A 24,979-nucleotide genomic window follows, 5' to 3' on the forward strand; every position below is an offset into this window, starting at 1 on the left:
CTGCACATATCCCACTTTGCACATATCCTACGCTGCACATATCCTACGCTGCACGTATCCCACGCTGCACATATCCCGCGCTGCACGTATCCCGCGCTGCATGTATCCCGCGCTGCACGTATCCCGCGCTGCACGTATCCCGCGCTGCACGTATCCCGCGCTGCACATAATCCTACGCTGCACGTAATCCTACGCTGCACGTAATCCTACGCTGCACGTATCCCACACTGCACGTATTCTACGCTGCACGTAATCCTACGCTGCACATAATCCTACGCTGCACATAATTCTACGCTGCACGTATCCCGCGCTGCACGTATCCCGCACTGCACGTATCCCACACTGCATGTATCCTACGCTTCACATAATCCTACACTGCACGTATCCCACACTGCACGTATCCTACACTGCACGTATCCCACGCTGCACGTATCCCGCGCTGCACGTATCCCGCGCTGCACGTATCCCGCGCTGCACGTATCCCGCGCTGCACGTATCCCGCGCTGCACGTATCCCGCGCTGCACATAATCCTACGCTGCACGTAATCCCACACTGCACGTATCCCACACTGCACGTATTCTACGCTGCACGTAATCCTACGCTGCACATAATCCTACGCTGCACATAATTCTACGCTGCACGTATCCCGCACTGCACGTATCCCACACTGCACATAATCCTACGCTGCACATAATCCTACACTGCACGTATCCCACACTGCACGTATCCCACACTGCACGTATCCCACGCTGCACATAATCCTACGCTGCATATAATCCCACACTGCACATAATACATCTTCTTTGCACCAGTATCTTCCTGGATATTGTACAGTCTGACTCTCTGCCTGTTCCAGCAAGCCCTGTGGGATCCAGATGCAGCTTGGGTATTACATATAATTATATGTTTTATTGTAATATATTCATCTTCCTATTGACTGTCTGTTTGTGTAATCTATCCTCCCACAATGCCGTGCACATATCACCCTACTGTCTGAGTGGGACCTATAGTAGCTTCTTGGAGCTCATGAGTACAGGGCAGACACTGCATTGTACACCACTGCTGCTTAGATGTGCATTATATAGACGGTTATTTCAAAAAGTTCAAAGTAGGGATCATGTAGAATAGAAGCCTTTCCATGATGGCAGCGGTCACTGGTTTACAAAACACATTTTAGCTTGAATTTTGACAAGACGAGATACTGAGATGATGAGATGAGACTTCAGTAGAATAGAATGTACAGTAACGCTCTGGTGTAGAACAAAGGTGCTGCAGAGACGAGAGGGAGTATGATTGAAGCTCAGCGTTCAGGCTGTATGAAAGTCAGATGCCAGGTAACAGCAGCTTTATTTCTGAGCCAATATGATATTGAGAGCTTGGTGTCCCCGGGTCTCAGATTTGGCATCAGACAGAATAGTCAGCAGAAATAGTTGTCCCTCTGTTGTGACACTGCCCGCTCTATTGTTTCAGCTGTTCACGTCCTTTGGCCGCTCATGCGGTGCTGACAGATTGATGCTAGATTGTGTATTTTTAATTGCCGACTGTATATTTATATTTCACACAAGATTGTATTTATAAAAGCGAAAAAGAATGTAGAAATGTGCAGCATCCGAATGAACGTGCAGGCAGCAGCGCAGCAGCTTTCCTCCAGACCTATCACCACTGTGTGAGGAGCAGAACAGTTATATCCTAACCCTGCATCTTGGCCTTAAAGGGGGACTCCAGTGATTTATTTTTCTTTTAAATTAATTGGTGCAAGAGATTTGTAATTTAGTTCTATTTATCTATCTATTTATTATCTCTAGTCTTACAGTACTTATCAGCTGCTGTATGTCCTGCAGGAAGTGCTGTATTCTCTCCAGTGTGACACAGTGCTCTCTGCTGCCACCTCTGTCCATGTCAGGAACTGTACAGAGCAGCAGCAAATCCCCATAGAAAACATCTCCTACTCTCCAGACTGGAAAGAATACACCACTTCCTGCAAGACATACAGTAGCTTATAAGTACTGGATTAATGGAGATTTTTAAATAGAAGTAAATGACAAATCTCTGACACTTTCTGGCACCAGTTGATTGTAAAGAGCTTAAAGGTTCCCCAGCACTTGCTTGTTTCCTGACAGCCTGGGTTTGCTGCTTCAGCCATAGAACGCGATCTCATTGTAAAGTGTCACTGTCGTATCGCAAAACGCTAATAGCAGCATGGATGGCAGCAGCACTAGGTCCAGCATGGATGGCAGCCGCACTAGATCCATGGACGGCAGCCGCACTAGGTCCATGGATGGCAGCAGCACTAGGTCCATGGATGGCAGCCGCACTAGGTCCAGCATGGATGGCAGCCGAACTAGATCCATGGATGGCAGCCGCACTAGGTCCATGGATGGCAGCCGCACTAGGTCCATGGATGGCAGCCGCACTAGATCCATGGATGGCTGCCGCACTAGATCCATGGATGGCAGCCGCACTAGGTCCATGGATGGCAGCCGCACTAGGTCCATGGATGGCAGCCGCACTAGGTCCATGGATGGCAGCCGCACTAGATCCATGGATGGCAGCCGCACTAGGTCTATGGACGACAGCCGCACTAGGTCCAGCATGGATGGCAGCCGCACTAGGTCCATGGATGGCAGCCGCACTAGATCCATGGATGGCAGCCGCACTAGGTCCATGGATGGCAGCAGCACTAGATCCATGGACGGCAGCCACACTAGGTCCATGGATGGCAGCAGCACTAGGTCCAGCATGAATGGCAGCAGCACTAGGTCCATGGATGGCAGCCGCACTAGGTCCATGGATGGCAGCCGCACTAGGTCCATGGATGGCAGCCGCACTAGGTCCATGGATGGCAGCCGCACTAGGTCCATGGACGGCAGCCGCACTAGGTCCAGCATGGATGGCAGCAGCACTAGGTCCAGCATGGATGGCAGCAGCACTAGGTCCATGGATGGCAGCAGCACTAGGTCCAGCATGGATGGCAGCAGCACTAGGTCCAGCATGGATGGCAGCCGCACTAGGTCCATGGATGGCAGCCGCACTAGGTCCATGGATGGCAGCCGCACTAGGTCCATGGATGGCAGCCGCACTAGGTCCATGGATGGCAGCCGGACTAGGTCCATGGATGGCAGCCGCACTAGGTCTATGGATGGCAGCCGCACTAGGTCCATGACACTAGGTCCAGCATGGATGGCAGCTGCACTAGGTCCATGGATGGCAGCCGCACTAGGTCCATGACGGCAGCCGCACTAGGTCCATGGATGGCAGCCGCACTAGGTCCATGACGGCAGCAGCACTAGGTCCAGCATGGATGGCAGCCGGACTAGGTCTATGGATGGCAGCCGCACTAGGTCCAGCATGGACGGCAGCAGCACTAGGTCCAGCATGGATGGCAGCAGCACTAGGTCCAGAATGGATGGCAGCAGCACTAGGTCCATGGATGGCAGCAGCACTAGGTCCAGCATGGATGGCAGCCGCACTAGGTCCATGGATGGCAGCCGCACTAGGTCCATGGATGGCAGCAGCACTAGGTTTATGGATGGCAGCCGGACTAGGTCTATGAATGGCAGCCGCACTAGGTCTATGAATGGCAGCCGCACTAGGTCCATGTATGGCAGCCGCACTAGGTCCATGTATGGCAGCCGCACTAGGTCTATGGATGGCAGCCGCACTAGGTCCATGTATGGCAGCCGCACTAGGTCTATGGATGGCAGCCGCACTAGGTCTATGGATGGCAGCAGCACTAGGTCCATTGATGGCAGCCGCACTAGGTCCATGGATGGCAGCAGCACTAGGTCCATGGATGGCAGCCGCACTAGGTCCATGGATGGCAGCCGCACTAGGTCTTTGGATGGCAGCAGCACTAGGTCCATTGATGGCAGCCGCACTAGGTCCATGGATGGCAGCAGCACTAGGTCCATGGATGGCAGCCGCACTAGGTCCATGGATGGCAGCCGCACTAGGTCCATGGATGGCAGCCGCACTAGGTCCATGGATGGCAGCCGCACTAGGTCCATGGATGGCAGCCGCACTAGGTCCATGGATGGCAGCCGCACGAGGTCCATGGATGGCAGCAGCACTAGGTCTATGGATGGCAGCAGCACTAGGTCTATGGATGGCAGCCACACTAGGTCCAGCATGGATGGCAGCAGCACTAGGTCCAGCATGGATGGCAGCAGCACTAGGTCCATGGATGGCAGCCGCACTAGGTCCATGGATGGCAGCAGCACTAGGTCCATGGATGGCAGCAGCGCTAGGTCCATGGATGGCAGCCACACTAGGTCCAGCATGGATGGCAGCCACACAAGGTCCATGGATTGCAGCCGCACAAGGTCCATGGATGGCAGCCGCACGAAGTCCATGGATAGCAGCAGCACTAGGTCCATGGATGGCAGCCGCACGAGGTCCATGGATGGCAGCCGCACGAGGTCCAGCATGGATGGCAGCAGCACTAGGTCCATGGATGGCAGCAGCACTAGGTCCAGCATGGATGGCAGCAGCACTAGGTCCATGGATGGCAGCAGCTCTAGGTCCATGGATGGCAGCCGCACTAGGTCCATGGATGGCAGCCGCACTAGGTCCATGGATGGCAGCAGCACTAGGTCCATGGATGGCAGCAGCACTAGGTCCATGGATGGCAGCAGCACTAGGTCCATGGATGGCAGCAGCACTAGGTCCATGGATGGCAGCAGCACTAGGTCCAGCATGGATGGCAGCAGCACTAGGTCCATGGATGGCAGCAGCTCTAGGTCCAGCATGGATGGCAGCAGCACTAGGTCCAGCATGGATGGCAGCAGCACTAGGTCCATGGATGGCAGCAGCACTAGGTCCATGGATGGCAGCAGCACTAGGTCCATGGATGGCAGCAGCACTAGGTCCAGCATGGATGGCAGCAGCACTAGGTCCATGGATGGCAGCAGCTCTAGGTCCAGCATGGATGGCAGCAGCACTAGGTCCAGCATGGATGGCAGCAGCACTAGGTCCATGGATGGCAGCAGCACTAGGTCCATGGTTGGCAGCAGCACTAGGTCCATGGATGGCAGCCGCACTAGGTCCGTGGATGGCAGCCGCACTAGGTCCGTGGATGGCAGCCGCACTAGGTCCGTGGATGGCAGCAGCACTAGGTCCATGGATGGCAGCCGCACTAGGTCCATGGTTGGCAGCAGCACTAGGTCCATGGATGGCAGCCGCACTAGGTCCATGGATGGCAGCCGCACTAGGTCCATGGTTGGCAGCAGCACTAGGTCCATGGATTGTGACTTTACATTTCATAGCAATGACGTCTTCTTGACTGTCTGATTGGCAGATAGGATTATAGTCAGGGTGACTGATCTTTCTGTATTAGGGTCCTGGTAAGGATGCAAGCTGTATTATTTCTTCCCTGATGCACCCAGTTACTAGATTATTGGGGGGTAACATGTCGGGGTTACAAGGAGTAGTCCATTTGGGCGTGGTTTATCTTCTATTATTTCCCCACTAGGAGTTGTAGTGGATATAAATCTGCACTCTGACTAAATACTATTGTTACAGCTGTGGCACATGTGTGTGTATATGATTTTCTTATATACCAGTCCCACTGTGTCTTGTTAATAATCTCAGGATAGGGACAGACCAGGGTGAGGATAGGGATAGGCCTGGAGCATGGGGCTGATTCACTGATTAGGTAGGACTTTATTTATTGGTACTGATGGTACATTCACTTTAAGAGATGCTTGTACATATGTTTCGTTTTATATAATGTATGAGTGTAGACCGGGTTTTCTATGTGACACTGCCCCTTTAAATATTACTGGTCTCTTCTGTGAGGTGTGATTATAGATCAGAGCTCTCCACCTTTATATCCCGGTTAGTGGAGGTAATGTACAAATCTGTATAACTTTCTGACACCAGTTGTTTTGTTATGTATGTATAAAGGATAACCCCTATGTATACATAAAGGATAACCCCTATGTATCTATAAAGGATAACCCTTATGTATCTATAAAGGATAAGCCCCTATGTATATAAAAATGATAACCCCTATGTATATATAAAGGATAAGCCCCTATGTATGTATAAAGGATAAGCCCCTATGTATGTATAAAGGATAACCCCTTTGTATCTATGAAGGATAACCCTTATGTATATATAAAGGATAAGCCCCTATGTATCTATAAAGGATAACCCCGTGTGGCTGTGCCTCCCATTTTCCTTTCTTCATGGATGGGCTCCGTCCTGTTTATATTGGCTCCTCCAGTAAGGATACGTAACCTTTGCTGTGACATGTAATTAGCTGTGTATTAGTGTGACACCGCCATCACCTGCACTCCGGTCTATGAACGCTTCCTGTGAAGCTTTATGAAGCTAACAATACGGTGGAAAGTGAGGAGCCCCCCACGCATCCACAGCTCTGCAGTCGCATTATGCACAGGAAACGTCCTGACGTCTCCGGTTTTGTTTTTAACCATTTCCTTCAGTGAAGTGTTCAATAATTTAAGCGTTCTTAGACTGGTACCTACACATCACAGTGTACTATACTGTTGTCTGGTCAGGCCTAATGGGGCAGATATTCGGAGGCAGAGGTGGTGTCTGGAAGCTTTGTGTGAGGGTAACAGTAGCAGTAGTGTAGTCCCTGGTTCAGGACCCTGGTATTTATATTTCCTTGGCTTTACACCTCATGCACACATTCTTATTACCTGTTACAGGGCCTCATATGGATGTTTCCCGCCCGTGCTGGGACATTGGGGAAGGTGGTTTTATTTATTAAATACACAATTTGTCAGCTGCCGTAAAAGAAACCACTTGTGCACAACATTTACACGCTGCACCAGAATTGCCGCCTCTCCTCCTTGCATATTTAGTGCAACGCGTTTCATTCTTAGGGCCAATTCACACGGAATAAAACTGCTGGAATTCCACGGCGGTACTCTCTGCATCTCTCACTCACTCATCTCCTTACGTTTTGGCTGGACGTGGTGGATCCATAACCTCCCAGTCATCTCCTTACGTTAAGGCTGGACGTGGTGGATCCATAACCTCCCAGTCATCTCTTTACATTTTGGCTGGACGTGGTGGATCCATAACCTCCCAGTCATCTCTTTACATTTTGGCTGGACGTGGTGGATCCATAACCTCCCAGTCATCTCTTTACGTTAAGGCTGGACGTGGTGGATCCATAACCTCCCAGTCATCTCTTTACATTTTGGCTGGACGTGGTGGATCCATAACCTCCCAGTCATCTCTTTACGTTAAGCCTGGACGTGGTGGATCCATAACCTCCCAGTCATCTCTTTACATTTTGGCTGGACGTGGTGGATCCATAACCTCCCAGTCATCTCCTTACGTTTTGGCTGGACGTGGTGGATCCATAACCTCCCAGTCATCTCTTTACATTTTGGCTGGACGTGGTGGATCCATAACCTCCAGTCATCTCTTTACGTTAAGGCTGGACGTGGTGGATCCATAACCTCCCAGTCATCTCTTTACGTTAAGGCTGGACGTGGTGGATCCATAACCTCCCAGTCATCTCCTTACATTTTGGCTGGACGTGGTGGATCCATAACCTCCAGTCATCTCTTTACATTTTGGCTGGACGTGGTGGATCCATAACCTCCAGTCATCTCTTTACATTTTGGTTGCTCAGGTCTCAGGTCTCAACCATTCAATCTCGGGAGCAGAACTCGCGTCACTGATGAAACCCTGGCTCTAGGAGGGGTATTGTTACAGATGCTGAGCTTCTCCGGCTGTGTACTTTCCCATGTAAAGCTGTTGTATTCCCTGCTGTTTATGTGACCACAGGGAGATAGACAAGGACATGTCCAGGACGTCTTGCATTCCTCCATAGTCAGTGACAGGAAGAAACCTGGAGAGAGTCACATAAGTCAGAGATTTCCCTGCTGGTTTCCATCAAGCGTATGGTGTGCTGGTAGCATGGAGCAAGTCACCACACGTCTCCTATAGTAATGGCTGAGATGGATTCTACGTGGAGGAGCTGATGACCGACTCTCATAGCTTAAGGCCATTACTAACTAGGTGTAAGAGAATCATCAGCTTTCTCTGTATGGTGTGCTAAAGAGAATTACTGTAGAATGGGGGCTGATATTTGTATTTTTGGATGTTTTTTGTGCTTTTAACTTGTGTAAATAGCAAACATTTATAAGTGAGTGTGATAAATACATCCGAATGTCATGTAATCCTGTTCTATCACTGGCAAAAAGTGGACTTGAGCATGTGTGTGGAATATGTGATGTAACGAAGAGACCCATGCCAAATCTCATGCTAACATGACAGAACCGTAGAGCCGGCTCACTATGCAAGTGCAAGATGTGGCTTTGGCCTGTTACATCACAGCTGAGGGGGGGGCTCTGTCTTTGTCAGGAACGGCTGACACACTGCCAAAGATTAATACGATTGTTATTTCTGAGATCTGATGATAATTGGGTTTGTATATATACTGTGATTCATGAGAGTAGTACAGATAGATATATAGAAGGTAGCAGGTTTGTAAACGAGATTGTTTATTGTTAACCTGAAATTGTTCACCATATTACACAGAGCGATAATCGTTAGTTACTTCGATCGTTACTGCGATCGTTACTATTATCATTTATTCCTTCTGATCCCTGTAAAACAATGAACAATGTGCAATTACACTGAACGATTAGTGAATAAATGCGGAACTTGAGCGAACGAATGTGGAATTACAGCGAACGATTAACAATAATTTTAGGTTCAGATTAGGGATGGTCTGAACCGAGTTCGGTTCGGGTTCGTACGAACCTGAACCCTCGGTAATGGTTCCTGCTGTCTGCCCGCTCCGTGGAGAGGGTGGATACAGCCATAGCCATAGGCTGCATCCCAGTTTTCCAGGCGGTCCTCCCGCTGTATCCCCCCGCTCCACGGAGCGGGCAGACAGCGGGAATCTGGTGCCGAGGGTTCAGGTTCATACGAACCCGAACCGAACTCTGTTCAGACCATCCCTAATCTGAACCTAAAATTATTGTTAATCGTTCCCTGTAATTCCACATTTGTTCGCTCAAGTTCCGCATTTATTCACTCGGACCATCCCTAGTTCAGATCTAAATCAACGATCAACGACATATGAACGATTTTTCGATTGTTGCCTGCAATTGCACACAACGATTATCGTTTAAATTCGAACAGTATAACGATTTTTCCCGTGTAATACGACCTTTAGCCCACACGTCCTCCTGGAAATCCTTGGAGCTCGGACTGAACTGTTATGTGGCTGAAACCTGTATTATAGGAAAGTCCTCACCTGGTGTTATCCGTCACCGGTTATAGAGTTTCTGGATCTCAGTATATTATGTGTCTCTTATTTTTAGTTCTCGGAATCAAGTCAGAAGAAAAAGCAGCTGGATCAAAGTGTTCAGAAAGCTAAAGTGGGACGCCAGGATACGGTACTGATCTCCCTTTATATTTTATATCATGGTAACGTTACTTCAGTATTACCTGACCCAGACGGGTGGAGCTCATTGAATATATTGCAGTATGTGGCCCAATACACATATTTGGGGGGGGGGATTTACCAAACTGGTGTAAAGTAGAACTGGGACCAGTCGCCCCCAGAACCAGATTTCACCTTTCATTCTTTTCAGATTCCTTGGAAAATATAAGGTGGAATCTGATTGGTTGCTGGAGGAAACTGGGGCAACTCTATAATAAAACCCCATGACAGGACAGGAGGATAATAGAAATTTGATGTTTTCTCTAAAAGAATAAGCAAAAAGAAGGAAAAATAGAATTTAGCTAAACTAAGAAATACACAGAATTTGCTTGTTTTGAAACCTTCCACATTGTGCCTCACAAACATCTGCCCAGTCAGTCCTCAGAATCATTGTGTCTAAAACTATGTGACTGCTGTGAGACAGACCCTGCACCTCCAGTAATGTGACTGCAGCCTGTGAGACAGACCCCGCACCTCCAGTAATGTGACTGCAGCCTGTGAGACAGACCCTGCACCTCCAGTAATGTGACTGCAGTATATGAGACAGACCCTGCACCTCCAGTAATGTGACTGCAGCCTGTGAGACAGACCCTGCACCTCCAGTAATGTGACTGCAGCCTGTGAGACAGACCCTGCACCTCCAGTAATGTGACTGCAGCCTGTGAGACAGACCCTGCACCTCCAGTAATGTGACTGCAGCCTGTGAGACAGACCCGGCACCTCCAGTAATGTGACTGCAGCCTGTGAGACAGACTCTGCATCTCCAGTAATGTGACTGCAGCCTGTGAGACAGACCCTGCACCTCCAGTAATGTGACTGCAGCCTGTGAGACAGACCCTGCACCTCCAGTAATGTGACTGCAGCCTGTGAGACAGACTCTGCATCTCCAGTAATGTGACTGCAGCCTGTGAGACAGACCCTGCACCTCCAGTAATGTGACTGCAGCCTGTGAGACAGACCCTGCACCTTCAGTAATGTAACTGCAGTATATGAGACAGACCCTGCACCTCCAGTAATGTGACTGCAGCCTGTGAGACAAACCCTGCACCTTCAGTAATGTGACTGCAGCCTGTGAGACAGACCCTGCAGCTCCAGTAATGTGACTGCAGCCTGTGAGACAGACCCTGCACCTTCAGTAATGTAACTGCAGTATATGAGACAGACCCTGCACCTCCAGTAATGTGACCGCAGCCTGAGACAGACCCTGCACCTCCAGTAATGTGACTGCAGCCTGTGAGACAGACCCCGCACCTCCACTAATGTGACTGCAGCCTGTGAGACAGACCCTGCACCTCCACTAATGTGACTGCAGCCTGTGAGACAGACCCTGCACCTCCAGTAATATGACTGCAGCCTGTGAGACAGACCCTGCACCTCCAGTAATGTGACTGCAGTATATGAGACAGACCCTGCACCTCCAGTAATGTGACTGCAGCCTGTGAGACAGACCCTGCACCTCCAGTAATGTGACTGCAGCCCGTGAGACAGACCCTGCACCTCCAGTAATGTGACTGCAGCCTGTGAGACAGACCCTGCACCTCCAGTAATGTGACTGCAGCCTGTGAGACAGACCCTGCACCTCCAGTAATGTGACTGCAGCCTGTGAGACAGACCCTGCAGCTCCAGTAATGTGACTGCAGTATATGAGACAGACCCTGCACCTCCAGTAATGTGACTGCAGCCTGTGAGACAGACCCTGCACCTCCAGTAATGTGACTGCAGCCTGTGAGACAAACCCTGCACCTCCAGTAATGTGACTGCAGTATATGAGACAGACCCTGCACCTCCAGTAATGTGACTGCAGCCTGAGACAGACCCTGCACCTCCAGTAATGTGACTGCAGCCCGTGAGACAGACCCTGCACCTCCAGTAATGTGATTGCAGCCTGTGAGACAGACCCCGCACCTCCAGTAATGTGACCGCAGCCTGTGAGACAGACCCTGCAGCTCCAGTAATGTGACTGCAGCCTGTGAGACAGACCCTGCACCTTCAGTAATGTAACTGCAGTATATGAGACAGACCCTGCACCTCCAGTAATGTGACTGCAGCCTGTGAGACAGACCCCGCACCTCCAGTAATGTGACTGCAGCCTGTGAGACAGACCCCGCACCTCCAGTAATGTGACCGCAGCCTGTGAGACAGACCCTGCAGCTCCAGTAATGTGACTGCAGCCTGTGAGACAGACCCTGCACCTTCAGTAATGTAACTGCAGTATATGAGACAGACCCTGCACCTCCAGTAATGTGACTGCAGCCTGTGAGACAGACCCCGCACCTCCAGTAATGTGACTGCAGCCTGTGAGACAGACCCTGCAGCTCCAGTAATGTGACTGCAGCCTGTGAGACAGACCCTGCACCTTCAGTAATGTAACTGCAGTATATGAGACAGACCCTGCACCTCCAGTAATGTGACTGCAGCCTGTGAGACAGACCCTGCACCTCCAGTAATGTGACTGCAGTATATGAGACAGACCCTGCACCTCCAGTAATGTGACTGCAGCCTGTGAGACAGACCCTGCACCTCCAGTAATGTGACTGCAGCCCGTGAGACAGACCCTGCACCTCCAGTAATGTGACTGCAGCCTGTGAGACAGACCCCGCCCCTCCAGTAATGTGACTGCAGCCTGTGAGACAGACCCTGCACCTCCAGTAATGTGACTGCAGCCTGTGAGACAGACCCTGCAGCTCCAGTAATGTGACTGCAGTATATGAGACAGACCCTGCACCTCCAGTAATGTGACTGCAGCCTGTGAGACAAACCCTGCACCTCCAGTAATGTGACTGCAGCCTGTGAGACAGACCCTGCACCTCCAGTAATGTGACTGCAGTATATGAGACAGACCCTGCACCTCCAGTAATGTGACTGCAGCCTGAGACAGACCCTGCACCTCCAGTAATGTGACTGCAGCCCGTGAGACAGACCCTGCACCTCCAGTAATGTGATTGCAGCCTGTGAGACAGACCCCGCACCTCCAGTAATGTGACCGCAGCCTGTGAGACAGACCCTGCAGCTCCAGTAATGTGACTGCAGCCTGTGAGACAGACCCTGCACCTCCAGTAATGTGACTGCAGCCTGTGAGACAGACCCCGCACCTCCAGTAATGTGACCGCAGCCTGTGAGACAGACCCTGCAGCTCCAGTAATGTGACTGCAGCCTGTGAGACAGACCCTGCACCTTCAGTAATGTAACTGCAGTATATGAGACAGACCCTGCACCTCCAGTAATGTGACTGCAGCCTGTGAGACAGACCCCGCACCTCCAGTAATGTGACTGCAGCCTGTGAGACAGACCCCGCACTTCCAGTAATGTGACTGCAGCCTGTGAGACAGACCCTGCACCTCCAGTAATGTGACTGCAGCCTGTGAGACAGACCCTGCACCTCCAGTAATGTGACTGCAGTATATGAGACAGACCCTGCACCTCCAGTAATGTGACTGCAGTATATGAGACAGACCCTGCACCTCCAGTAATGTGACTGCAGCCTGTGAGACAGACCCTGCACCTCCAGTAATGTGACTGCAGTATAGAGCCTTTTCAGATTATACAGGTTTGTGTAGAGCAGATGATGTAATGGAATATAGCTGGAGTTTGTCTGAACATATAGATGGTTTTCTCTAAGGCTGCATTGTGTGACCATTTCCTCTGCACCTAGTTCATTACATATAGACACATAGCAGATCCGCCCAGTTCCTTTAAAACAACATCTTCTTCCTTGACATATTGTAAAAACAAGCAACAACACCGTCGTAAAAAAAACTCTCTTCAGCCCGGCACATTTCTGGCATGAAAATGTCTCTTAATCATGGTCAGCACAAAAACAGGCAGAAGGAAAGCCAAAGTAATGCAACTGAGGACATGCGGCGTCAGACATGCGGCGTCAGACATGCAGCGTCAGACATGCGGCGTCAGACATGCGGCGTCAGACATGCGGCGTCAGACATGCTGGGAGCACTCCGTGTACATGTCCCCTCAGGGGATCCTCATAGTCATAGTGTTAGCGGGGGCTTTTGGCTTTATATTTTAGGCTTTACTCCTGCTTGTAACCAAATACAAAACCTACAGCTGAAGGTGTATACGTGTGAGTGTACCCGTAAACTTTTTTTTTTTTGTAAATTGACCTAGACTTATTAGAATGCCTATATAATGTTCAGAAAGCTTTCAGCTGTGTCAGTACTGGAGCGCAGAGCTTTGTTTCAGAGCTCAGTGCATCATAGTGACTCTCCGACCGTTCAGTCCGTGGCATGCAGGCCGTATATACGGAACGTGTGTCTGTGCCCTTAGAAGTTACATTGCTGTACAGATCCTGATGTGGAGGTTACACTTAGTGCTAGACAAGCCCGAAGGACTGAGAGGTTACAAGAGAGATGACACACATAAAAGCATGGTTGTTTTTGAATGTGTGAGTAGAGATTTATACTTAGCAATATATACACACATACTTAACGGTGATGATCCTGCAGCGCCGCTCAAATCCCGCTGGCGCCCATGTGACCTTTTCACCGACTAGCCTGCAGCTAAGGAGGCAGGGAGTCAGGGTCTCCAATGCATCTCTATGGGGGGCCTGTAGAAAGAGCTGTGATGTCACTGCCAGCAGGATCAGAGTGGCGATCTATAGGCGCCAGCTTTCAGCCTGTGTCTAGTCAACACTCTTGGCCTATCAGCACACTCGGCGAGGATGAGTGATAGGCAGAAAGGCCTGTTACTGGCGCCTCTCCCGGTCAATCATCCGGCCAAGTGCGCTGACAGGTCGAGAGTGGTGACTAGAGAAAGGTTTAGGCGGCGTTAGGAGCGCTGCCCACCCCCATAGCTCTGATGTTATATGAGTGCGCCTAATGGTCTCACCGGCACAATGGAGCACACAGCTAACTGCACCCGAATGGCACTGGGGATGAAGGTGAGAGACACACTATAAGGGAGACATACTATAAGAGACATACTACAAGAGACACACTATAAGGGACATACTATAAGAGACACACTATAAGGGACACACTATAAGGGACATGCTATAAGAGACACACTATAAGGGACACACTATAAGGGACATGCTATAAGAGACACATACTATACTATAAGACACATACTATAAGACACATACTATAAGACACATACTATAAGGTAGTGATTTTCAACCAGTGTGCCGCGGCACACATATGGTCGGGTGTGCCGCGGGGAAGGATCCCCAAACTATGGTGCCCCTGTGTTTTGTTCCCCGGCAATGCGCAGCGATCAGTGGCGGATTATAATGTGGACAGTTGCGTGGTGCGCTGGCCGAGAAGTATGGTGGAGAGAAGCACAGGAGAGAAGCAGGGGGGAGAGAAGCATGGGGGAGAAGTATGGTGGAGAGAAGCAGGGGGGAGAGAAGTATGGTGGAGAGAAGCACAGGAGAGAAGCAGGGGGGAGAGAAGCACAAGAGAGAAGCATGGGGGAGAAGTATGGTGGAGAGAAGCAGGGGGGAGAGAAGTATGGTGGAGAGAAGCACAGGAGAGAAGCAGGGGGGAGAGAAGTATGGTGGAGAGAAGCACAGGAGAGAAGCAGGGGGGAGAGAAGTATGGTGGAGAGAAGCACAGGAGAGAAGCAGGGGGGAGAGAAGTATGGTGGAGAGAAGCACAGGGGGGGAGAAGAAAACAGGCCCAGGTTTCACAGTGAGTATAAATACATTTAGAGTCTATATTATTAACTATATGTATAATATGTACTGTTTTAGTGTCATTTTGGTTGGTGGTGTGCCCCGGGATTTTTTAAGTATAAAAAGTGTGGCGCGGCTCAACAAAAGGTTGAAAATCACTGCTATAAGAGACATATTATAAGGGACATCCTATAAGAGACACACTATAAGAGACACACTATAAGAGACACGCTATATGAGACACGCTATATGAGACACGCTATATGAGACACGCTATATGAGACACGCTATATGAGACACGCTATATGAGACACGCTATATGAGACACGCTATATGAGACACGCTATAAGAGACACATACTATAAGAGACACGCTATAAGGGACATACTATAAGAGACACACTATAAGAGACACACTATAAGAGACACGCTATAAGAGACACGCTATAAGAGACATGCTATAAGAGACACACTATAAGAGACACACTATAAGAGACACACTATAAGAGACACACTATAAGAGACATTACTATAAGAGACACGCTATAAAAGACACGCTATAAGAGACACGCTATAAGAGACATACTATAAGAGACACACTATAAGAGACATTACTATAAGAGACACACTATAAGAGACACACTATAAGAGACACACTATAAGAGACACACTATAAGAGACACGCTATAAGAGACACGCTATAAGAGACACGCTATAAGAGACACGCTATAAGAGACACGCTATAAGAGACACGCTATAAGAGACATGCTATAAGAGACACACTATAAGAGACACACTATAAGAGACATACTATAAGAGACACACTATAAGAGACATTACTATAAGAGACACGCTATAAAAGACACACTATGTGAGACATACTATAAGGGACATACTATAAGAGACACACTATGTGAGACATACTATAAGGGACATACTATAAGAGACATACTATAAGAGACATTACTATAAGAGACACACTATGTGAGACATACTATAAGGGACATACTATAAGAGACATACTATAAGAGACACACTATGTGAAACATACTATAAGAGACACACTATAAGAGACACACTATAAGAGACATACTATAAGAGACACACTATAAGAGACACACTGTAAGAGACACACTATAAGAGACACACTATAAGAGACACACTATAAGAGACACACTATAAGAGACACGCTATAAGAGACACGCTATAAGAGACACACTATAAGGGACATACTATAAGACACATACTATAAGACACATACTATAAGAGACACACTATAAGAGACACACTATAAGGGACATACTATAAGACACATACTATAAGAGACACACTATAAGAGACACACTATAAGAGACACACTATAAGAGACACACTATAAGAGACACACTATAAGAGACACGCTATAAGAGACACGCTATAAGAGACACGCTATAAGAGACACACTATAAGGGACATACTATAAGACACATACTATAAGACACACACTATAAGAGACACACTATAAGAGACACACTATAAGAGACACACTATAAGAGACACACTATAAGAGACACACTATAAGAGACACACTATAAGAGACACACACTATAAGAGACACACTATAAGAGACACACTATAAGAGACACACTATAAGAGACACACTATAAGAGACACACTATAAGAGACACACTATAAGAGACACACTATAAGAGACACACTATAAGAGACACACTATAAGAGACACACTATGTGAGACATACTATAAGGGACATACTATAAGAGACATACTATAAGGGACATACTATAAGAGACACACTATAAGAGACATTACTATAAGAGACACACTATGTGAGACACACTATAAGGGACATACTATAAGAGACACACTATAAGAGACACACTATAAGAGACATACTGTAAGAGACACACTATAAGGGACATACTATAAGACACATACTATAAGGGAGACACACTATAAGAGACACACTATGTGAAACATACTATAAGGGACACACTATAAGAGACACGCTATAAGAGACATACTATAAGGGACACACTATAAGAGACATCCCTTCCTCCTCTGTGTCTTCTGTGCATTAGGGACATAGCCGCAGGTTAGATTTGTCTGATTTGTTTATTTCTAAACTGATATCGTTCTGATCTCGTACAGGAGGAGCGGACACGGCTGGCGGAGGAACTCGCATCACTGAGACAACAAAGGGAGCAACTAACGGCAGAGCTGGAGAAGTACAAAGAATGTGATCCAGACGTTATCGATGAAATTCGTACGTTTTATTTACAGCATTCATCTCAATTTATTTAAAGGGGTTTTCCAGATTAGAAAACCAATGGTCTAATACTTTATGAGAGAATTCCTTGTGAAGTTGGGAAGTCCTGTGTCTCCTGTCCAGATTAATCATCAGTTTGCATTTGGCATCAGTCTGGATCTGTTTGCATTAGTCTGGATCCGTTTGTGTCAGTCTGGATCCGTTTGTGTCAGTCTGGATCCGTTTGCGACAGTCTGGATCCTTTTGCGACAGTCTGGATCGGTTTGCGACAGTCTGGATCGGTTTGCGACAGTCTGGATCCGTTTTCCACAGTCTGGATCCGTTTGCCACAGTCTGGATCCGTTTGTGAGAGTCTGGATCCGTTTTCCACAGTCTGGATCCGTTTGCCACAGTCTGGATCCGTTTTCCACAGTCTGGATCCGTTTTCCACAGTCTGGATCCGTTTGCCACAGTCTGGATCCGTTTTCCACAGTCTGGATCCGTTTGCGTCAGTCTGGATCCGTTTGCGACAGTCTGGATCCGTTTGCGACAGTCTGGATCCGTTTGCCACAGTCTGGATCCGTTTGCCACAGTCTGGATCCGTTTGCCACAGTCTGGATCCGTTTGCCACAGTCTGGATCCGTTTGCCACAGTCTGGATCCGTTTGCCACAGTCTGGATCCGTTTGCCACAGTCTGGATCCGTTTGCCACAGTCTGGATCCGTTTGCCACAGTCTGGATCCGTTTGCCACAGTCTGGATCCGTTTGCCACAGTCTGGATCCGTTTGCCACAGTCTGGATCCGTTTGCCACAGTCTGGATCCGTTTGCCACAGTCTGGATCCGTTTGCCACAGTCTGGATCCGTTTGCCACAGTCTGGATCCGTTTGCCACAGTCTGGATCCGTTTGCCACAGTCTGGATCCGTTTGCCACAGTCTGGATCCTTTTGCCACAGTCTGGATCCGTTTGCAGATAAGCTTTTTTCCGCCTGGTTTCTCTCTTCTTCTCGGTGAAAACAAACTGATAAAAACTAAGAAACAGAACAGAAGCACCTTCTGTTCAGATCCGTCCTCATTGACTGAAATGTAAAAGAAAAACAGAAGTGCACTTTCCGTTCGTCTTCCCTTTCTTTGCACGCATACATTTTATGTCTTTCCAAAAAAACAGAACACAGAACAGATTTGATGAAAACGGAGCACAACTCTGAGAAATGGAGCACAGTAAAAACCCATGGAAATGAATGGGGAGTACGAGGGATCCGCCAGGTTCAGTTTCTCTGTTATCAAAACAGAAAAGAGGAATAGATTGTGGCAGAGGGTGAAACGCTGGTGTGAACTAGGCCAGACTCCTGCATTTGCTTCACCTCTTGGTGACACGTCTGTCTATGCTTTAGGGGTCATCCTTGTCATAAGAACATTGGTGTCAGCTGCTAAGAACTCTTTTCCATATTGTGAGATTCTCTAGAAGTTCAGGATTTCCAAGTATAACATTTCTTAAAACCTCCTCCCTTCTCTGTTATTTCTACTAAAATCAGAAATTAAATAACCTTTAGATTCCCTTTAAGTTAATAAGGTCGAACTACAACACTAGGTGCTAGGTACTATGAGGTACTGGCTTATGAGGAAGGATAAAAGGCTCAGTGACCTTTGCTATGGGGACGGCTGTGTGGATCTGGATGTGCAAATAAATGTGATATTAGCCGGCAGCCCGAGCCGAGACGTCACCAGGTCTGAGTGTACACAGGTCTGAGATCCGACAGGTCTGAAACGTCCCACAAACACTTTGCCTCTTAGGATAGGATGGATGTACATAGCTGTATGGGTGTTAGAGATCACATTTATTTATATTGTAGATGAATTACAGGTAACTTTGCAGCTGGACCAATGATTTCTTTCAGGATTACGATGGTGTCTGTGTCCTTATATACTGCATTGTGCTGCAAGAAGACCCTGATTTTCTAAGGATGTTTTTGTTTTATTACTTTTAGGTAAAACAAACCAAGTAGCTAAAGAAGCGGTGAATAGGTGGACAGGTGAGTTATTCCTGTGTATTGTGGAGGGCGCCGGCCAGCACTGCTGTTAGGAACACGTTATATGCTGGGACCTATGCAGAGAATATATTGTATTATTCATCACTGTAGAACGATCCATCCCATGCCCCCCTTCCACTGTCCTGTTATCTGAGAGAAGAGACGTCATGGATGGGGCCAGTACGGGAGCCTCAGCTGTTCTGCTCCTATTTCTGAAGCTTCTACCCATCATGCAGTGTAGGCCTCAGGTGGTGCAGTATACTGAAGAATAAACACCTGCAGTAAATTCTATGTGATTTTCTTTATACTTGTAACCGGAAGTAGACTTTAAAGTGACCCTGTCCCCCCCTTTGTGCATTCTGACATCTCTACACAGGTGTAAAGGGTAAATTTAGAGTTTTTCATACCTTATTTCATATCATACATCATGGTGTTCATTCAAGTAAAAAGTGTCCTTTTATCAACTGCAGATTGTATTAAGTGGGCGTGGCCTCACAGCATTAGCGTCACTTAGCCCCGTCCCCTTGACGTCCATTGGTTGTTTGATGTAAAGGGGGTGGGGTCTAGACCTTTCGGCCAGCCTGTTCCAATGGGCGGCGAGGGGGCGGGGTCAATGGTGCCGTTGTGGGCGTGGCTAAGTGGCAGTAATGCCGCAAGGCCACGCCCACTTAATACAATCTGCAGTTGATAAAAGGACACTTTTTACTTGAACAAACACCATGACGTATGATATGAAATAAGGTATGAAAACTGCTAAATTGACCCTTTACACCTGTGTAGAGATGTCAGAATGCACAAAGGAGGTGACAGGGTCACTTTAAATTGTGTTAATATTACATGGCCCGACCCGTGGTGTAAATGAGCAGCTCGATAATCTTGTGGCCATTGCTATGTTGTTAGAGCAGCCCTGCTTCTATCACCTGTCTGCAGCACAGCTCTTATTACTCACAGATGTGGCCAACAGCAGATTATCTTTTCACAGGTTCAGGGTGCCTTCACACAGGACGACTCACAGTGGGAATCTCGCTGCGAGATCCGCTACGATGTAAGGTCCTGGCAGGTCCCTCTGACTACATACTCGCAGCGGTCTGAAAGATTGCAGCCGCCCCCTTAACCCCTTAATTGGCTGCCACTGCCTGTATACATTACCTTTATATATATATAAAGCTAGTGGGCACCACTAATAATCATGGAGTGCTAAACCAATACATATAAGTCAGTGATGGCTAACCTCGACACTCCAGCTGTCGCAAAACTACAACTCCCATCATGCCTGGGCAGCCAAAGCCATATCTTTGGTTGTTCAGGCATGATGGAAATTGTAGTTTTGCAACAGCTGGAGTGTCAAGGTTAGCCATCACTGATATAAGTAGTACATCATCCTCTCAAAAGAAAAAAAGCATATGCACAAAAAATGGTAGCACATCACGAAAATCTTTATTATAACACTGACATAGATACAAAAATACCACATAAATATATGAATGTACAGGAGGAGTAAAATGAGGGAGACAACACCCCAAATCCTGCTCTACATTCTAAAATGTCCCCATAAGTCCTGCTGGCGATCCAGACAGGACTAATCTACCACTCTGACTCTGGACCGTATGTACAATAACAGAAATCCAACATCTCTACCTAGACAGAGACCCACTAAAACAAAATATAACCACAAATAATGGAGCATAGGAAAAAAAAGGAAAATTGGAAAAATCGCGATATACAGTGCAACAGAATGAGAGTCAGATGGGATAAGGAATCACCCCACGCGTTCCGCCATCTAGCGGCTTCCTCAGGAATCACCCCAGCAGGACTTATGGTGACATTTTAGTGTTTTTAATGTAGAGCAGGATTTGGGGTGTTGACTCCCTCATTTTACTCCTCCTGTACATTCATATATTTATGTGGTATTTTTGTATCCATGTCAGTGTTATAATAAAGATTTTTGTGATGTGCTACCATTTTTTGTGCATATGCGTTTTTTCTTTTGAGAGGATGTATACATTACCTGTCTCCTTGCTGCACGGGGTCCCGGCTTCCTGCTTTGCCGCCCAGCCAATTAATGGCTGCAGCTGGGCAACTGCTGATTGGCTGGGTGGGTGAATTACTTACTCGCAGCAGTCTTTCAGACCGCTGCGAGTATGTAGTCACAGGGACCTGCCAGGACCTTACATCGTAGCGGATCTTGCTGCAAGATTTCCGCTGCGAGTTGTCCTGTGTGAAGGCACCCTTAGGGTATAAACACACACACCGTATACGCAGCGTATTTTCTGCTGCGATACGTAGCAGATTAGATCTAAATAACTGAACACGGCATCAAATCTGCTGCAGATCTGCTGCGTATACGCTGTGTGTGTTTGTACCCTTAAAGTAAGCGATCAGTCATTGAGCAAGTGTTTGTTCGCTTGTCAAAGGGCAATATCTGGGATATAGGGCCGTTACTCTTTATGGGTTTCCACCCACATCTATTCCTAATGCTTTAAAATCTTACTGACACAGCATCAGACAGACAGCAGGGTATTACATGGGCTGATGGGGGCCCGATAATAAATGTAAATGAGCGCCGATCTGCTAGATCTGCGCTCGTTTACTGGGCCTATTACACGGCCCGATAATCGTTTAACAAGGGCTGCAGGGACATCGTTACCCATGTCCTTGCAGCCCTTGTTTAAACTGCATACATACCTATCCAGGCTGCAGGGCTCCTCTTCCTTTGTGCTTCTCCCCGAGTCTGCGCGCTCCAACTTCACAGCGGCCTGTCTAAGCTAACAGGCCACTTAGCCAATCACTGGCTGCGGCGGTCCTGGCCTGTGATTGGCAGAGCGGCCTGTCAGCTGACACAAGCCGCTGTGAAGCTGGAGCGCGCGGACCCGGGGAGAAGCACAGAGGAAGAGGAGCCCTGCAGTCTGGATAGGTATGTATTCCTCTTTTCATATCGTCAGCTGCGCACCGCTATTACACGTAGCGATGCACAGTCGGCCGATACGGCTCTTTCTTGCTGAATCCACTTGTAGCTTTGGCTTTATCAGTGTGGCCCCAGCTAATGATGTTCTTCTTCCTGCTGTTTTGGTATTTAAATGTTGTAATCTGTCTGTGTCACAGTGTATCAGCTGTGCACATGGTGTGCGATCGCTCAGGTTAGTTATTAGCCGATCACTAGAGGAGCACTGTATGTCATGCAGGTAATATACCATGAAAGAGTTAAGCCCCTATTACACAGGGCGATATTGAGGAGCAAACAAGCACTGTCAGCGTTCATTTGCTCCTGGGTGATCGCTAGATCGTTCGGGAAGCCCATAGAGGATAGCCGCGGCCTGCTGCCTCCTATTCCATTCGTTGCTATCCCAGTCGTTAGTTTTTGAACATGTTTAAGGACAAACAACAGCAATGATCAGCCGACGATCTTTGTCTTCTATTACACAGGACGATTATTGTCCGTAACGGCTGATATCGGCCAGATACAGCGGATAATCGTTTAGTGTAATAGGACCTTTAGTTGCTGTGAGTTATAATAAAGCTATTAACAAGTACTTCTGTGTAGTAAACGTGGCAGACAACGATAAACTGGATCTTAACTCTTACTAGTCTGGTGTAAGCTTTTATGTGCTTGTTACAGATGACAGACAATGTGTTATACAGAACCTTGTTACCACCTTATAACAAGGCATTTATGGGTTGTCTCCCTCCCTCTGTACAACCACTGTGAGATATTATACTATTACTGATGAACACACCGCACAGCTCTGATTTCTGCAGCTGGCAGCTTTAAAGGGGTACTCCAGCGAAAATCTTTTTCTTTCAAATCAACTGATATCAGAAAGTTATATAGATTTGTAATTTACTTCTATTAAAAAATCTCAAGTCTTCCCATATTTATCAGCTGCTGTATGTCCTGCAGGAGGTGTTGTTTTATTTTCAGTCTGACACAGTGCTCTCTGCTGACATCTCTGGCTCAGACAGGAAATCTGTCTCGGTTTTCTATGAATCCCCATAGAAAACCTCTCCTGCTCTGGACAGTTCCAGTCTTGGCCAGAGATGTCAGCAGAGAGCACTGTGTCAGGCTGAAAATAAAACATTTCCTGCAGGACATACAGCAGCTGATAAGTATGGGAAGACTTGAGATTTTTTAATAGAAGTAAATTACAAATCAATATAACTTGATTTGTCGCTGGACAATCCTTTTAACTGAGCCATGACAGCTAAGGGTGGCCGTACACAAGAACGTTCAGCAGAGCCGAGCACTCCTGTGTGGAGCTTTTCATTGTGGGGCTGTATTGAGTGATCACTGTATTGTTCGCATGTCGATTTAAATATCTTACTATTTGATGCACCTCCCCTGTTTACACCAATATCGATGAATTCAGAAGCCGCACAGATGTAGTCGCTGACTCTTACACGGCTGATTATTGGCCAAATGAACGTTTTCTAGCAACTTTTCTTGTTGATGTAAATGGGGCTTTACTGATATACTGAACGATTTTACTATAAAGCAGCCAATAGAGAGGAGTGCAGCTGGTGCATGCTCGTGCCCACCGTTCCATAATCACCTGTAACGTTTCTTTGCAGATAACATATTCTCCGTCAAGTCTTGGGCTAAGAAGAAGTTTGGTTTTGAAGAAAGTAAGATTGACAAGACGTTTGGAATACCTGAAGAATTGGATTATATTGATTGAATCACCTTGAATGTTCTTGTTTGTATTTAGTAACTTGTGTTATGGTGGGGAGGGGGTTTCTATTATTATTCTATGTATCACAAATAAAAGCGCTCACCCTGTCTGGTAGAAGTATTAGCTGTAAGGGAATATTTCCATCTGGGAGTTTTCCTCCATCCTGAGGATGGTTAATAAATAGTTGATGACGGGAGGTTCAACCCGCAATCTCAAGAAAGGGGAACTCGCTCTTCTATTGGTGCGCCCCACCACTCCATGTACATAGGGAAGTTCAATATGTGATTATTGGTGCGCCCCACCACTCCATGTACATAGGGAAGTTCAATGTGTGATTATTGGTGCGCGCCACCACTCCATGTACATAGGGAAGTTCAATGTGTGATTATTGGTGCGCGCCACCACTCCATGTACATAGGGAAGTTCAATATGTGATTATTGGTGCGCGCCACCACTCCATGTACATAGGGAAGTTCAATATGTGATTATTGGTGCGCCCCACCACTCCATGTACATAGGGAAGTTCAATGGGATTATTGGTGCGCCCCACCACTCCATGCACATAGGGAAGTTCAATATGTGATTATTGGTGCGCGCCACCACTCCATGTACATAGGGAAGTTCAATGTGATTATTGGTGCCCCCCACCACTCCATGTACATAGGGAAGTTCAATATGTGATTATTGGTGCGCCCCACCACTCCATGTACATAGGGAAGTTCAATATGTGATTATTGGTGCGCCCCACCACTCCATGTACATAGGGAAGTTCAATATGTGATTATTGGTGCGCCCCACCACTCCATGCACATAGGGAAGTTCAATATGTGATTATTGGTGCGCCCCACCACTCCATGTACATAGGGAAGTTCAATATGTGATTATTGGTGCGTGCCACCACTCCATGTACATAGGGAAGTTCAATGTGATTATTGGTGCGCCCCACCACTCCATGTACATAGGGAAGTTCAATA

At 47.6% G+C, this 24,979-nt stretch overlaps 1 protein-coding gene across 1 annotated transcript in view; it reads left to right on the forward strand.

Annotated features, from left to right (window-relative positions):
- The window catches only part of MND1 (meiotic nuclear divisions 1), a 35,073-nt gene extending 10,951 nt beyond the window's left edge, over positions 1-24,122 (forward strand). Inside the window, exons 5-8 of the mRNA XM_069978711.1 lie at positions 9,316-9,390; positions 17,215-17,329; positions 19,297-19,341; positions 23,905-24,122. Coding sequence (XP_069834812.1) covers positions 9,316-9,390; positions 17,215-17,329; positions 19,297-19,341; positions 23,905-24,011 — 342 coding nt within the window. The 3' untranslated portion in view covers positions 24,012-24,122. The remainder of the gene's footprint in view (positions 1-9,315; positions 9,391-17,214; positions 17,330-19,296; positions 19,342-23,904) is intronic.
- Positions 24,123-24,979: the final 857 nt, after the last annotated feature.

Source organism: Dendropsophus ebraccatus, chromosome 7, assembly GCF_027789765.1.
Source record: "Dendropsophus ebraccatus isolate aDenEbr1 chromosome 7, aDenEbr1.pat, whole genome shotgun sequence".
Classification (NCBI taxonomy): Eukaryota; Metazoa; Chordata; class Amphibia; order Anura; family Hylidae; genus Dendropsophus; species Dendropsophus ebraccatus.